This window comes from Rosa chinensis, chromosome 1 (assembly GCF_002994745.2).
Source record: "Rosa chinensis cultivar Old Blush chromosome 1, RchiOBHm-V2, whole genome shotgun sequence".
Lineage (NCBI taxonomy): Eukaryota > Viridiplantae > Streptophyta > Magnoliopsida > Rosales > Rosaceae > Rosa > Rosa chinensis.
The window spans coordinates 38,001,166-38,016,981 of NC_037088.1; the positions used below are offsets into that span (position 1 = coordinate 38,001,166).

The window sequence follows — 15,816 nt, forward strand, 5'->3', positions numbered from 1 at the left end:
TATCTTCAACCACCATTCTCTCCTCCGCCCAACAATGATCGATCTAACCTAGCAACATCAGCAATGCTAAAAATTGTTGGTGTGTTCCATGCTAAAAATTTCGTTTCTGTCACCCCAATTCTCCGAACATCCATAACAAATAGCCTAAGGGCTGAACACTCTTCCTTCCACAGGTATTAACAAAACCCAAATTGTTATGAACACACATTTTTGCATTTTCTAATTTATTTATATATTATCCATAACACCTTCAAATTCATTAAAGCGTAAACACTTTAAACATTTGCTCTCATCAAATTTGGGCCGCATGGAAAGAGTCTCTTGGATTTTCACCCCGGTCTACATTCTTTGGGCTTCTCTACCCAGCCCATCTCACACCCCCTTTAAATTCTTCATCCGCACGCTTTGTTTTCTTCCGCGGCAGCTGCTGTGACTTGAGAGCTCTTCTCCTGTCCGACTTCTCTCACCGCTTCCCACTCAACAAAGTCTAACTCCTTTTGCGAAGACCTCCATTAGTGAAATGGGTTCAAAGTACCACTTGGAGATTTGAAGGAGTGGAAGGTGGAGAAAGAAGCCATGCCTAGTCTCCAGAGATTGTGCATTGAATATTGCAAAGAATTGCAGGCAGTTCCAGATGGGCTTCAGGATATTAGTACCCTCAAGGAATTAACAATTGACCTGATGCCTGGTAGATTCTGCAGTAGGTTTGGGGAAGGAGGAGAGGATTTCTACAAAATCAAACACGTGCCTTCTCTTATAATCACAAATATTCGACCCGATGAGAAAGACGATGAGCGACAAATGGAGGAAGCAGCAGGTGCGTCTCAAGTAGTTGCTGATGACTCTGAGGAATCAACTCTGGACGGTATGTCACTAATTGACTCAACTGTGTAATCAAATTAAGATTTTATTTATTGATCACTTCTCTTAACTTTTATTAATATATTCCTGCTGATATGTCTTGATTATGACCAGCTTCTCCTCCTCCTCCTCCTGATATGTCTTGATTAGTTAAATCCACAAGCTGCTGGTTTATCAATATTTGGGCCGCATATATATATATAACGTAGCCCTTCAATATTTGGGGTTTATCTGATATGGCCTGCTTATAATTCTTTTCCACCTAAATTCCTCAGTCCTCTCCCAAGTCCCCTCACCGCTTCACACAGGTACGTCTCTTTTCTTTTAAATTATGCCTTCTTTCCTGACCTAGGCTATCAGATTGTGTTTCAATACGTTTCTTATTTATCCTCCAAATTTGATTTTTACTGTTTAATTAGTTAATTATTACTTTAGGTTTTGTTTTATAGGGAGTATTGTTTACATTGTAATTTCTGGTTAGCTTGAGTCTTCATAGTTCATACTGGACATGTGTACTGATAATACTACAACTATGACTATCCATTATCATCATCTCACAAAAGTTTTAGGATTGGTCTTTGTCCTTTTAACTGTAGAAGAGAAGAAGATTACAGTATAGAGGACCAATTAGTCGATCATGTAGAATGATCTTTAATCATATGGTTGGTGACCAGGCGTGCAAATATGGATTTGCAGTCATGTTTGCCGCAATTTAACTGAAGAAGAAATTACGAGGCTTTATCGAGTTCAAAAAACAGTGATGCATATGCTGAAATATCTGGACTACTTAGTTTCAAGATTACATTGCCACGATTTAAGAACTATGGAGAGAACATGAAAAGGGATGACTTTGATCATGACTCTGTTCAGGTATTTGATGACGCTGTTTAATGTCGTAGATGCAGTATTGATCAGGATCAGGGATTCTATGAGGAATTGAGGTATGGGTTGAATATGAAGAGTATGCATAAGATGTATAGAAATGGAGTTGGGGGGAGTGGTAAGGGCAGTGTTGGTGGTGGAAGTGGTGGGTTTAGGATTAGGATTCTGACTGGCATTAGTATAGCTCAGCCTGGGAACAAAGTTTATCCGAACATGGATCCGAAATTCGGGTTGAATTCGCATTCGGGGCCGAGTTATACTACTGCTAAGGTGATGAGAGAGTGCAATTATAATTCGGGGGGAGAAGTGGGGGTTGGGGCAGAGGTCGAGGGAAAGAGAGAGGGGGAGAGACCCTGTGGCGGAAATGGTGTCGGCGATTAAGGTTTTGGGAGATGGGTGATTGAGGATGGAGCAGATGAAGATGGAGATGGCCAGGGAGATTGAGACTATGCAAATATAGATGGAGATGAAGAGGACCGAGATGATTTTGCAGTCACAGCAGTGGATTGTGGAGGCTTTTGCAAAGGCTGTATCGGAGAAGAAGAAGAAGGCTAAGAGAATGCCGTCGTCTGAGGCTTAGATGATGTTGCATTGGAGATTGGATGAAGAGTTGTTCCCTAATGGGTTTTGTTGTGTTTCCAAAATTTCAGAGTTTTGGGGATTTCTTATGGTGGTGTCTTTGAGGATGAGTGAGCTTCCTGTTCATAGTAGCAGATGTGGGTTTGTCTTAATGAAGATATATCTGAGTTTGCTAGTTTGTAAGTTTGTGTTTAACTTGCTTTCACACCACTTTTTAAGTGATAGGAGAATGTGGAACTTGGTCACTTTAGCCCTTTTGGATGATTGTAGCTTAATCTTTGTAGCATCATGTAATACTGGAAATTATGTAGAATAGTTATTCTGTTCCTATCTCAGTTTAATGCATAGCTGTTTGATCTTGAAGTTCCTTGTGCCAATTTGTTTCTTTTTTTGCATTAGATGGTATGAATGCTTGCTTTATGGAAGTTTGGCAGAGAATTATTCTGTTGTGTTATTGACTTATTGGGCATCTTGGTTGAGTTTTTGGTTTTGATGCTTGATTTGGTATTCCCATGAAGTTTAAAGTTAGTCAAGCCCCCAAACTTTTGAGTTAGGCATTATAGGGTGCCCTTTTAAGAAGTCATTTGCCATGTAATGAAAAAGCTAGATGGGGAATCAAATCAAATGTTTCTCATTTATACAAATGTACACAAACACACTTGTGCATGTATCATTTAATATGGTTACTATTGATTTGTAAAACAATGTATACTTGATAGATATATTCTGGGAACATATTCTAGCTCCATGGTCACTTATTATGATGATGACCGGGAAAGTTTTAGTTGGTTTTAAGAATGCTGTCATTCAGTGCAGACATCACATGTAATATACCATAGGACCAATTTTCTGCCAATAAAGTTTGGCTGCCTGCTCTATGTTGTAGTGTCTATAAACTGGTGTTTCCTAAAATGATTTCTCTGGAGCCTACCTGGGTTGTAAGTGGAAGATAAACCAGGGAAAGAAGAGCCAGGCAGCCTATCACCTCATCGTGTATAGTTTACCTGCAGTTAACCACTTTACTAGGCATGTGCATATTAATGTAATCATGATTTCTTACCAGGTACTTCCAGGAATTAATACAATGATAGTTTGTCCTAAAGTTGACCATGACTAAGCGTTTGCTGATTTCGAATGGTAACAAAGAACCTTCTGCCTGGAAAAGTTATGATAAAGAATTTGTTAATCGGTTGACATGGTGTATGTTATTTGGTACAAAAGAATTTGATTATTTTCCTAGGAATTGAATGGCTACATGAAACCAATTTGGGGGATGCTTTGTTTTTCTTCTCTTTCATGTTAGTTCATATTTCCTCTGTCATCCTAAACATTCTTATTTCCTCTGTCAGACCCTTTCCCCTAACAATCAGCTCTGGAATTCATAACGTGGGATTCTAACTATGGTTCTGTTTTCTTTTGAATGCATATGCTCGTGTGGATGTTGAACCAGTTAGCTTTTTGATACACTCACATATTCGTGTGGCACCAAATAGTTGGTATCATTCACCGTTTCTAATCTGTCTGGTAACCAAGGCTGAGCTGCTTGAAGTTATTGGAACGGCAGAGATAGGTAGCATATGTTTGGTAACCAAAGCTGGGCTGCTTGAAAAAGGATCATCTGATTAGGTTTCTTTGTTGATCTGTTTTAGATGACATGGAAATATCGGATGTTATAAAAGACCGACCAAAAAATGGAAGACAGTAATTATGAATGCCATCCCTCTTAAATAGGCAATTTCCATTCAAAATCTACGCTGCTATTTATGGGAGTGATGTTTGGAATTGTAGAGAGGAGTTAGTAGTAAAAGGTAAAATGTAGAGTGCTAGCAGTAAATTATGTTGAAAAGCGGAGACTGCCCTTGTTGTAAGCTCAATTGGGTGAGGTGGACTTGAGAATTGAGTTATGATTAGGTTAGATCAGGGAGTTCGACTCCCCTCAATATAACAGGAAAAAAAAATATAAAGAATATAATATAACGCTTGCTTGGTTGCTTGAGAGATTAAATTATTAAAAGACCCTGCTAAACAATCTTAGCTTCATCAGCCGTCAAATTCAAGTGTTCCTTACGGTCCCCAAAACTTGTCCCCTAAACGGCTAAACCCTAATAACTATGCTGGAAACAACCGTATTCACCCTACCAGCATCCACCATGCCAGTTTGTAGTCTTTGAGAAAAGGGTATGGAAAGGGACCGGGTCGGTTCCCGATATTGAGCTGGCTTCAAATACAAGCGGGGGAGGACAGCGAACACGAAGGTGATTCTCCTTCTTGAGATTTGTTTCATCATTTTCTACTTCTGTTGTTTTTGTGTGTTTCTTTGTTCTTGGATATTAGAAAGACAAAGTAGTACTTAGCTACACAGAAAAACACAGCAACGAGATCAGTCTATCTCTTATATCTCAGTTGTTGGATAGCCTTGAACACAAGGATTTCTTATTATTGCTACGAGGATTTTCGTGGCCGCAAAAGAAAACCTTTATGCTTTATCCTTTATCCTCTATATATATTATATTAGCATTGTGTCCTGGGCACATCTATTTGTGGCAGACAGACTAGGAGTGATCACCAAGAAAATAAAAGAAATGAATAAACTCAGTATTTGTCCACCAAGCTACACAACATGTGCCCATTCTTTGTTGAATTTCAATCATTTTCCTAAAATTCAAAACCCTACAGTCTTAAACAAAGTCTATTTAAACAATGCATTCTTACACTAAACACTAAACACTTCTATAGTAGCTCCTAGCTAGCTCAACCTTTGAGAAATGGCTTTCATTTGGGTAATACTTGGATTGCTTGCGCTTGTTTATGTCCTGCAACCCTGGACATGGAGAAGCGAGAAGAGGTTGCCTCCTGGTCCGAGAGGGTTTCCCATTTTTGGAAGCCTCAACTTGTTAGGGAAGTTACCTCACAAAGATTTGCATCAACTGGCCCGAAAGTATGGTGACATCATGTACATGCGGTTAGGCCTTGTGCCTGTCATTATCGTCTCTTCCCCTCGAGCAGCCGAGCTGTTCCTCAAAACCCACGACCTTGTGTTTGCGAGCAGGCCGCCTCATGAAGGTGCAAAGCATATTTCTTATGGCCAAAGGAACTTGACTTTTGCTGAGTATGGCTCTTACTGGCGTGACATGTGCAAGATGTGCACTCTTGAGTTACTTAGCAACCACAAAATCAACTCCTTCAAGTCAATGAGGAAAGAAGAGGTCGCCCACATGGTGGATTCTATTCGAGAGTCTGCAGCCAAGGAACAACGTGTTTCGGTTGATCTTAGCTCCAAGGTGTTGTCTCTTAGCGCAGACGTGACTTGCAGGATGGTGTTTGGGAAGAAATACATGGATGAGGAATTTAGTGAGAGGGGTTTTAAATCCTTGATTCAAGAAGGCTTGCAATTAGGAGCTGCCCCTAACTTGGGAGATTACATTCCTTGCATTGCTCCACTCGATCTCCATGGATTCACTAAACGAATGAAGGCTGTTCACAGGGTCTTTGATGACTTTTTGGAGAAGATTGTGGAGGAGCATCTTCAATCTAGGGATCATGGAGAAAGAAGAACCAAGGACTTTGTTGATGTTGCAGGGCTTCATGGGGTCTGAAGAATCTGCGTACCAAATCGGACGCTCAAACATCAAAGCCATCATATTGGTAAGTAATATACAATTAAGCACGTTCACATATCTGTCTTGGTATTCTTGTCTGAGATTCATTTTATTTTCTATTTAGGTTCATTCTATTTTTTGTTTTTTTTGCTGATACACTGTGTTTATATCCAGAATGAGATTGCTTTAAGCTCTAATTTAATATATTATATTTCTGATATAAATCCCAATGGGTGACAAACTGACAACAGTTTCATGGTCAGAATGATTCTGATTTAACGCTTTACTCTATATTCAAAAAGTGTCATTAGTGAAAGGAGAAACATATTAGAGGATCTCTTTTCCACATTCTGTCTAACAATGGTAAATTTCTTTGCAGGACATGCTCGCCTCAATGGACACATCAGCAACAACAATTGAGTGGGCAGTCTCCGAACTCATCAGGCATTCAGAGGAGATGATGAAAGTGCAAATAGAGTTAGCAAATGTAGTCGGAATGGAGAGGATGGTGGAGGAGTCAGACTTGGAGAAGTTGGAGTACTTGGACATGGTTGTGAAGGAAACCTTGAGGCTACATCCGGTAGCACCATTATTGCTTCCCCATCAATCAACTGAAGATTGCACTGTTAATGGCTTCCACATACCCAAAAAGTCGTGCATTATGATAAATGTATGGTCAATTGGGAGAGACCCAAATGCTTGGACTGAAGCAGAGAAGTTCATACCTGAGAGGTTCGTTGATAGTAGTATAGATCTTCGGGGAAACCACTTTGAGCTTCTTCCTTTTGGCTCTGGACGAAGGCGCTGCCCTGGAATTCAACTAGGCCTAACGGTTGTCCAGTTAGTGCTGGCACAACTTGTGCATTGTTTTAACTGGGAACTTCCAGAAAACATGTCACCGAATGATTTGGATATGACTGAAGAATTTGGAATAACGGTTCCTAGGGCCAAGCATCTACTGGCAATTCCATCATATCGCCTTCACAAATGATGACAATGTGTATGTAATGGCTAGTTCCCACTTGTGGCGGGATTATCTTAATGTTCTGTTTTTCTATTCTATGTGTAGTAGCATCTTGTGTTTGCTTTCTTTTGGATACGGGAAAGCACTAATGAAGTAATATGGTGTAATTCAGTTAAATTTAGGAACGCTGTTTTCTTCTTTGTTGAATGGTGTTAATGCAGTATGTTTTGTTCGCACTGTAAATTGGTTTAATTAGATAGATTTTTGAAACTATTATCCAGAATAAAGGTCTCTATCTTTTTGGCATGTAGTGAGGGAAATTCTGCAAGTGCATTTTGAAGTGAGAAGGCTGCCTGGTGGTTTGGGACACACCATTTGCCTGCAGAGGTGAGTCTCCTACTACAGATTTGTTATGAACTTTTTGTTCTTCCATGAATTTTGTTAGTTTACAATTTTCTTATTTTCATATGTTTTAAATTTATTTCCCTGGTTCAGGAAAACCAAAAGCTTAAGTTGAGAGTTCAATAGAAATATAACTGCATGCTAGAACAATTGAAAAGTTTATATCATGAATTCATGATTAACTTTAGGGTTTACACTTAACAGTAGTCCTCGACTGCTGGAACAATTTGACAATCGGTATTGATGTGTGATATCCCTGTCTAAACCCAGGTTGGAGGAATTTTCCAGGTTTCGCATTTAGAACCTCCAAGATAGACACTTTAATTATGCAGCAGGTAATTAGTTGAAACAACCATCATCAAAACCCGTCTTAGTACACCAAACTCAAATCTTGGTTCATTTAGAACAGAATGGAATTTAGTGCAGGGTTGATATCATTATTAACTTTAGGTTATACACCTCACATTAAGAACTGCACCTCAATTTCTAGGGACTGTCTGCAGAGAAAATCTAATTGAATTGGTGGTGATCAAGTGAAGAAAATCGTCTTAGCATCACCAGTAGTTAACTAGCGCTCTATAGGTCTTTCCATCCAATGCTGTTCTTCGTTCTTACAGAGCCAAGAGACCAAGAGTATTCATGTTTTGGTGATCAAGAGAATCATAGAGAATCTATGTTCTGGATCTTATTCAACTCTGATATTTAGCAGCTCACTTGTTCTTCTAAGCTAACAAAGTATCTTTGGACTGTGAAAAGCAAGTACAAGGAACCCTGGCCCTCGCACATATGGGTGCAATGCAGCCCTTATTGTATTAGGTAACAGACCAATAATAACAGAGCTTCTGTGTAAACTTTAACTTTGTATACCGAGTTATCATTACTTCATTACTGATGGGCTCGTCTGTTGGATCCAAATTGCATTATTGTAAAATTTTACGTCCACAATTTCAAATTGCATTATTAGTTGCTGTAGTAGGTGACTTCATATACAATGAAGAGATATCAATCTCTTGTCAGCAATCTAGAAAGGCACCAGGCAAAATGGTGCTTCAGGTATCTTGGCAATGAGTTTTGATGACTTACCATCCCACTTAAAACTACGCTTTCTAAATTTTGCCCAATTTCTTAAAGATTATGATGTACCGGTGAAAAGGTTGACTCAATTATGGACTACAGAAGAGATTATATCTTCGAGAAATGCATGGTTCAGTGGAGACAATGGAAGATGTATCGTATAGTCTCCTAATCAAGTGAATTGGTGGAGAGGTGCATAGTTCAAGTTGTAAAACCTGGTTTAAATGGGAAGGTTAAAACTTGCGGGCTCCATGATCTTATGCGAGACTTGTCCTTGTTAAAGGCTATAGAGTAGAATTTTCTCCATGTTCTTTGATATTTCATCTGCAGGCTCAGTAACCAAGGCACCTAACAGGTAGGGTCAGAAGGCTTGCCATCTATTTGAAAGGAAAAGTTGAAAAATTACCTTGAACAAGAGGTGAAGGAGATGGCCACCTTCGGATATTTTTACCCAAAAGTGGACCAGAAAGTTGTTACCATCACATTTCAAGGAGTTCAAATTGCCTCGAGTTTTGAAGTTGGAACAAATGGAGGGAAAGATAAAGTTACTGAGTGCTATTGAGATTCTAGTTCACTTGAGGTTTTCAAGTCTAAAGAATAGTGTGAGGGAACCCTTGCAATCATCAATAGCTAATTTGGTATGTCTGCAAACTCTAGACTTACATGTGTACTGGGTGTACAAAATGCTAGAAATATGAAGCAAATGGGGCATTTGTTATTACTGCAAGATCATTTACAAAGTGAGAAATTGTCATTCTCTAGTCTTGGCGATTGGAGTCATCAAGAGAGTTAAACATTTGGAGGAAATCCTGAAATCAAGAAGAATCACATTTAACCAACTTCGATCTCTATCACTGGATGTGCAAAACGTTGAAGAGATATGCCAATGGATATATCCATACAAGCTCCAGTTGACTGGGGGTATCACAGATATACTCGAAGACCTGTTGTGCTTTCCAAACCTCACCAAGATACCTGAAGGGAACTGAGGTTGAGGAGAACCACCCATTAGACATTTTACAGAAGCTCCAAAACTTAAGAGTGCTTACCCTTGAATTTAGTACTTTCGAGTGGGAGACAATGATTTTCTCAGAAAGAGGCTTTCCTTGTCTTACCATTGATAAATTGATCTTAAATGAGTTGAGGGTGGAGAAGGGGACCATGCCTACTGCACATTGAGGTTTTATCATTGCAAAAAATTGAGGGAAGTTCCAGATGGGCCTGAAATATATTACTGCTCTCAAGGAACCAAGAACTATGTACAGTGAACTCTGCAGTTGACTTGTTGAAGGAGGAGAGGATTTTGGAAGGATCAAAGATGTGCCTTCTGTTGTATTCACAAATATTCAAACCGAATAACAAAGGTGTGTAGAAGTAGAAGTAGATGTACATGGTATAAATTGACTGTTTATATACCATATCTATACATACTTGTGATACAGTTAATACATTAAGAATTTATGTATTTACCTTTTCTGATTTCTCCTACTTATTTGATGTGCACTAATTTCTGGTGTATTTTGTTTATCAGCTAGCCCTTCTGGTATTTGAAAGGCTGCAGCGAAGGAACAACAACTTTTGGTTGGGAAGAAGCTCCAAGGTGTTGTCTCTCAGTGCAGACATGAGTTACAGAATGGTGTTTGGGAAGAAGCTAGTGTATGGATGAGGAGTTTAACAAGAGGGGTTTCAATAGTCTGTGATTCAATGGTTGCAATTGAATAGCAAATGTAGTGGGAATGGAGAGGATGGTGGAGGAACCAGACTTGGAGAAGTTGTAGATACCCAAAAATGTATGGGCAATTTGGGAGAGACCCTAATGCTTGAATTGGACATGATAGAGGAGTTTGGAATCTTGGTTCCAAGAGCCAAGCATCTAGTAGCTATTCCATCATATCACCTTCACTAACGATCATAATGCATATGTTATGTTTACTTTCCTACTTGTGGATTATCTTGATTTTCTGCTTTTCTATTATACATTATCACTCTTGTTTTTCCTTTCTTTTGTAAAGAAGAAGCTAATTATATTGGTTTAAATAAGTTTGGGAGGGAGCGAGGGATGTTTATTTCCCTTGCTGAATGGTGTTGCTTCGTATGTTTAGAGTTCCGTGAGTTTAAATAACTCTTCCCTAGCCTCTAGAAATTGGTGTACTTGGGTAGATTTTTTGAACCAGGATCCAGAGTAAAAGAGTGAATATCTTTTGCCTGTGGTTGAGTAAATTTGGAGGTGACTAACAAAAGTGTTTGCATGTGTGTATTTATATGATATCTATATATATTTATACAACTGGTCCATCTCAGGATCTCCCATTTATAAAGAGAATATTTATGTCACTCAACCAAAACAAAATAAGAAACCTATGAAAAGTAATTCTAGCTAGTATGTATAAACTCAGATTGCCATGGATTTTACTGCAGTTCTGCAACATGTCAATGCCATTAGTCCATTACAGATGAAGCGTAGGGTCACTCTGATATTATGTTTGATGGCAATCCTTGTTCTAATAGTGCACCAGTGAATATTTCACACAAATTATTAGAAGAAGAAGAAGCAAGAGCAAACCCCACCAAGCTGCGACTGGAGTGGAAAATGACAGCGTTACCGAAAGAGCTACCAAACCCCACCAAGTTAACGCTGATTAGAACAAGACTGCAGGGTGACCGAATTGAAATACTGGAGAAGCTGCCCAACTTAAGGGTGCTTTACCTTGGTGGCATTCTTTCGAATCAGAAACAATGGTTTTCTCCCAAGGAGGCTTTCCTCATCTGGAATTTCTTACCCTTGATTACGTGGTTATGTTGAAGGAGTGGAGGGTGGAGAAAGAAGCCATGCCTCGTCTTCAGAGATTGCGCATTTCAGGGTGCAGAGGATTGCGGGCAGTTCCAGATGGGCTTCAGGAGATTACTACCCTCAAGGAATTAACAATTAACGGGATGCCCAGTAGATTCTGCAGTAGGGTTGGGGAAGGAGGAGAGGATTTCTACAAAATCAAACATGTGCCTTCTCTTATAATCACAAATATTCTTCCTTTGGATGAGGAGCCAGAAATGGAGGAAGCAGCAGGTGCTTCTCAAGTAGTTGCGGTTCCAGCTGGTGACTTCCATCAAGAATCGACTGTGGAGGGTATGTGACTAATCGACTCAATCTCGTTTTATCACACCATAACTTTGTAATCTTGTATTATTGTGTGATCAAATTAAAGATTTTATTTACTAAATTGTTTACCGATCAGAATCTGTATTACTTGCTGCAGTTTCTTCATGTTTATGCTGCTGCAGCCAGTAATCGAATTGGGCCGCATGAAAAGACCTTTCTCACCCATGAAAAGGTAGCTCACTTTATTTTCTTTGGGCTTTTTCAAGATGGCCGAATCCTATACGGCCCGCCTTTAATTCTCCATTGCCTCTCTCTTCTTCTTCCACCGCAACAGCAGCTCGGTGTTTCTTCCCTCAGTCCCTCGCCGCTTTACACGGACCAGTCACACACACAGGTATGTCTCTTTCTTCTAAATTATGCTTTCTTTCCTCACCCATGCTTTCAAATTAGATTGGAATACGTTTTTATATTTATCCTCTACATTTGATTTTTACAGTATAATTGCTCAGTTATGTTTACACTGTAATTTGATATCCAGGTCTACATTCTTTGGTCTTTTCTACCCAGCCCGTCTCAAACCCCTTTTTAAGTTCTTCATCCCACACGGACAAGGCTGTCTTCTTCCGCGGCAGCTGCTGTGACTTGTCTGTCCTCCTCTCTTCCCACTCAGCCAGGTTCTTCTCTTTCTTCTATCTTCTCATTTCTCTTCCTCACCTACCTTTTCCATATTACCTTTTACTTCTCTTCTAATTTACACCTTTACGGTTTAATTTAGGATTTTAGAGGGTGTTCTGTTTACGTTGTAATTTCTGGTTAGCTTGACTTTTCACACTGCAATTGAAAGTTTTCGGGATCTTTATCACTCTAGAAAAGAAGGAAAATACAAATATATGATGTTTCTTCTTTCCATATTGTAGTTGATCATGTAAAATGATTTTCTTTGGTATGGAGAAGCAACTTTTTGTGTCAACATGTTTGCGAGAATTTTTGTTCAGTGTTATTCCAAACAAATCTCACTAAGGTGGGTTTTGTAAATTATCAGGAAAGATGGTTTTGACAGAAGAAGAAATTACGAGGCTCTATAGGGTTCGAAAGACAGTGATGCAAATGCTGAAAGATCAGGATTATCTAATTGTTGATCATGATCTCAACATGACAATGTCGCAGTTTAAAAACAAAAGAGAACATGAAAAGGGAGGACCTTACTATCAATAGAAGGAAGAGAGGTGACGAGTCTGATCAGGTATTTGATGGGATTTAGTGTTCTTAAAGCAGTATTGTTTGAGTTCTAACTGATGGTTGTTGTGCACCAGATTTATGTGTTTTTCCCTGACGAACCAAAAGTTGGGTTCAAGACAATGAAGAGTTACATTACACACATGAATCAGGAGAATGTGATTACAGCAATCTTAGTTGCTCAACAAAATCTGACTCCTTTTGCAAAGACCTCCATTAGTGAGATGGGTTCAAAGTACCACTTGGAGATTTTCCAGGTGAAGTTTAATTGTTTAAATTATTTTTAGAATGAAGTTTGTTCTTGAAATATCGTGATTGTCATGATAGTCTATTACCTTACATATTGGAAACTCATGGTACCAGAAACTTAGTATATGAAAACTATATGCTGATAGGTCTACGCTGAATAATTACAATGTTACTTCCCAACCATTTATGCGTTGGAGAGCTTAGTTTATCTCTACTCGAATGCCATTTTTGATTCACAAGTAATGTTATTGAATGCACTTAATAGTATTGTCAATATGACACTTCAAAGTGACAATTTGGATGCATAGGGTTATCTGATAACTCTAGTTAGTAGAGATGCCCAACAAAAGCATCAAACTTTAACTAGGCCTGTCTTTGGTTACAAGCGAAGCCGAGAAAGATGTTCTTATTGCTATCTAATGCGGCATATCTGTGTGGTGTTTGCACATTGGGAGAACCAAAAAACAATCGGTTTAATACGACAGTCTCCTCTGAGAGGAAAAAACTAAGGGTATTTTGAGGATTAGATTGCACTGTGTGATCTTTTATTTTGTTGGTGGAACATCTTTAACTAATTCTGGCGAAATCACATTGCTTTTGTTATATATTCATCTCACCTTAATATGTATTGGCCATTCTGTATGCTGTTCACAAAATTAGAAGATTTTGTTTTCTGAGTTAAGTCTATTGGTTCAGGAGGCAGAATTGTTGGTAAATATTAGAGAGCATGTTCTAGTTCCTGAGCATCGGGTTCTTACAAATGTGGAAAAAAAGACTTTGCTGGAGAGGTATACTGTGAAAGAAACACAGGTCAGTCCTGAAGAATGCTATATTTGAATAATAACAAATGCCTGAAGTTAGATGCATATACACAAACAATGTGTAACAAGTCTCTTTAGTAAATTCTTTTTATTGTTTCGGGGTGGGCATATTTTGTTGGTAGTGGTGCTTGATCTATCTTTGCACCCTCCAAACAATTTTAACAAACCGTTGATCTTTTTCCGCGGTTACCAAACTGATTTGGATACGTAATTCATTTTCATATTCGGTGGATGGTGTTCAGCTTCCTCGTATTCAGCTGATTGATCCAATTGCAAGATATTACGGGCTTAAGCGTGGACAAGTTGTGAAGATAATCCAGCCGAGTGAGACTGCAGGACGATATATCACCTACCGTTATGTTATCCAAGTACTTTTATTGTAAGCTGAAACCTGGATTGCATTAGTCTCATTTATAAGTGTCGTGATGGAAGGTTAGCTCAGAAATGAACATTGCAGTTGGGATTTTGCGAAGATCTCCGTTAGTGAAATGGGTTCAAAGTACCACTTGGAGAATTGATGGAGAGGAGGGTGGAGAAAGAAGCCATGCCTAGTCTTCAGTGATTGCGCATTGAATGGTGCGAACAACTGCAGGCGGTTCCAGAAGGGCTTCAGGAGATTACTACCCTCAAGGAATTAACAATCAACTTGTTGCCTAGTAGATTCTGCAGTAGGGTTGGGGAAGGAGGAGAGGATTTCTATAAAATTAAACATGTGCCTTCTCTTATAATCACAAATATTGATTAGATGATGAGCCGGAAATGGAGGAAGCTGCAGGTGCGTCTCAAGTAGTTGCGGGTCCAGCTGGTGACTCATCAGGGATCCAACAGTGGACGGTATGTGACTAATTGACTCAATCCCATTTTGTCATACTATAACCTTGCATATTTTTGGCAGCCTGTTATATGGATATTTGCTACTGTGAGATTGTGCCGCGAACACTATAATTGGGCCACATGTTATGGCCTTTTCTCACATAAGGTTACCCGTTCTATGTTCTTTGGGCATTTTGACAATCCCATATGGTTGCCTTTAATTCTTCCTCACCCTAATTCTCCATTCCCTCTCTTTCTTCTCAGCGCTGCTGTGAGTTGTGTCTCCTCCTTCCTTAATCATCAACCTCGAGTCTCCCTCGTCGCTTCACACAGATTAGTCACATAGGTATGTCTCTTTCTTCTAAGTTATGGTTTCAAATTAGGTTGAATACCTTTCTTATTTTACCTCTAACTTTGGTTTTTCGGTATAATTAGCACTTTAGGTTTTGTTTTTCAGTTGGTTATGTTTACATTGTAATTTCTGGTTACCTTGACTCTTCATACTGGAATTTTGTATTGATAATAGAACTATGATGACTTTTATTTATCCATTATCCTCATCTCACAAAAGTTTTAGGGTTGTTTGTTGTCCTTTTAACCGTTGAAAATAAGAATACAGTACAGAGGACCAAGTATATGATAACTTTTCTATACATACATGTAGAATTATCTCTAATGATATGGAGAAGCAACTTTAGGTACCCACGTGTAAATATGAATTTTTTGCAGTCATGTTTAATTTGCGACAATCTTTGTTCTTGTAATTCCAAAGAACCTCACTAACAAAAAGATAGGTTTTATAATCTTTCAGCTAAATGATGGATTGAACTGAAGAGAAATTACGAGGCTTTATAGAGCTAGAAAAACAGTGATGCAAACGCAGAAAGACCAGGACTGCGTAATTTCAGATTTTGATATCAACCTCACATTGCCAGTGTAAGAACAAATATGGAGAGAAAATGAAAAGGGAAGACCTTACTATTGAATAGAAGGAAGTGAGGTCACGACTTTGATCAGGTATTTGATGATGTTATTTAATGTGGTAGAAGTAGCATTGTTCAGCTTCTAACTGTTGTTGGTTCTTGTGTACCAGATTTATGTGTTTTTCCCTGACAAACCAAAAGTTGGGGTCAAGACAATCAAGAATTACATCAAACGCGTGGTTCAGGAGGATATGGACACAGGCATCATGGTTATTCAACAAAATCTGACTCCTTTTGCAAAACTCGTCATAAGTGA

General features: G+C 38.9%; 1 protein-coding gene and 1 pseudogene across 1 annotated transcript; both read left to right on the forward strand.

Annotated features, from left to right (window-relative positions):
* Positions 1 to 423: 423 nt before the first annotated feature.
* On the forward strand, positions 424 to 15,813 carry LOC112197380 (annotated as a pseudogene).
* Positions 5,088 to 6,912, forward strand: LOC112197336 (cytochrome P450 71AU50-like). Its single transcript, XM_040506462.1, has 2 exons — positions 5,088 to 5,912; positions 6,301 to 6,912. The coding sequence occupies exons 1-2, from the start codon at positions 5,088 to 5,090 to the stop codon at positions 6,910 to 6,912; spliced, it is 1,437 nt and encodes a 478-aa protein (XP_040362396.1).
* Positions 15,814 to 15,816: the final 3 nt, after the last annotated feature.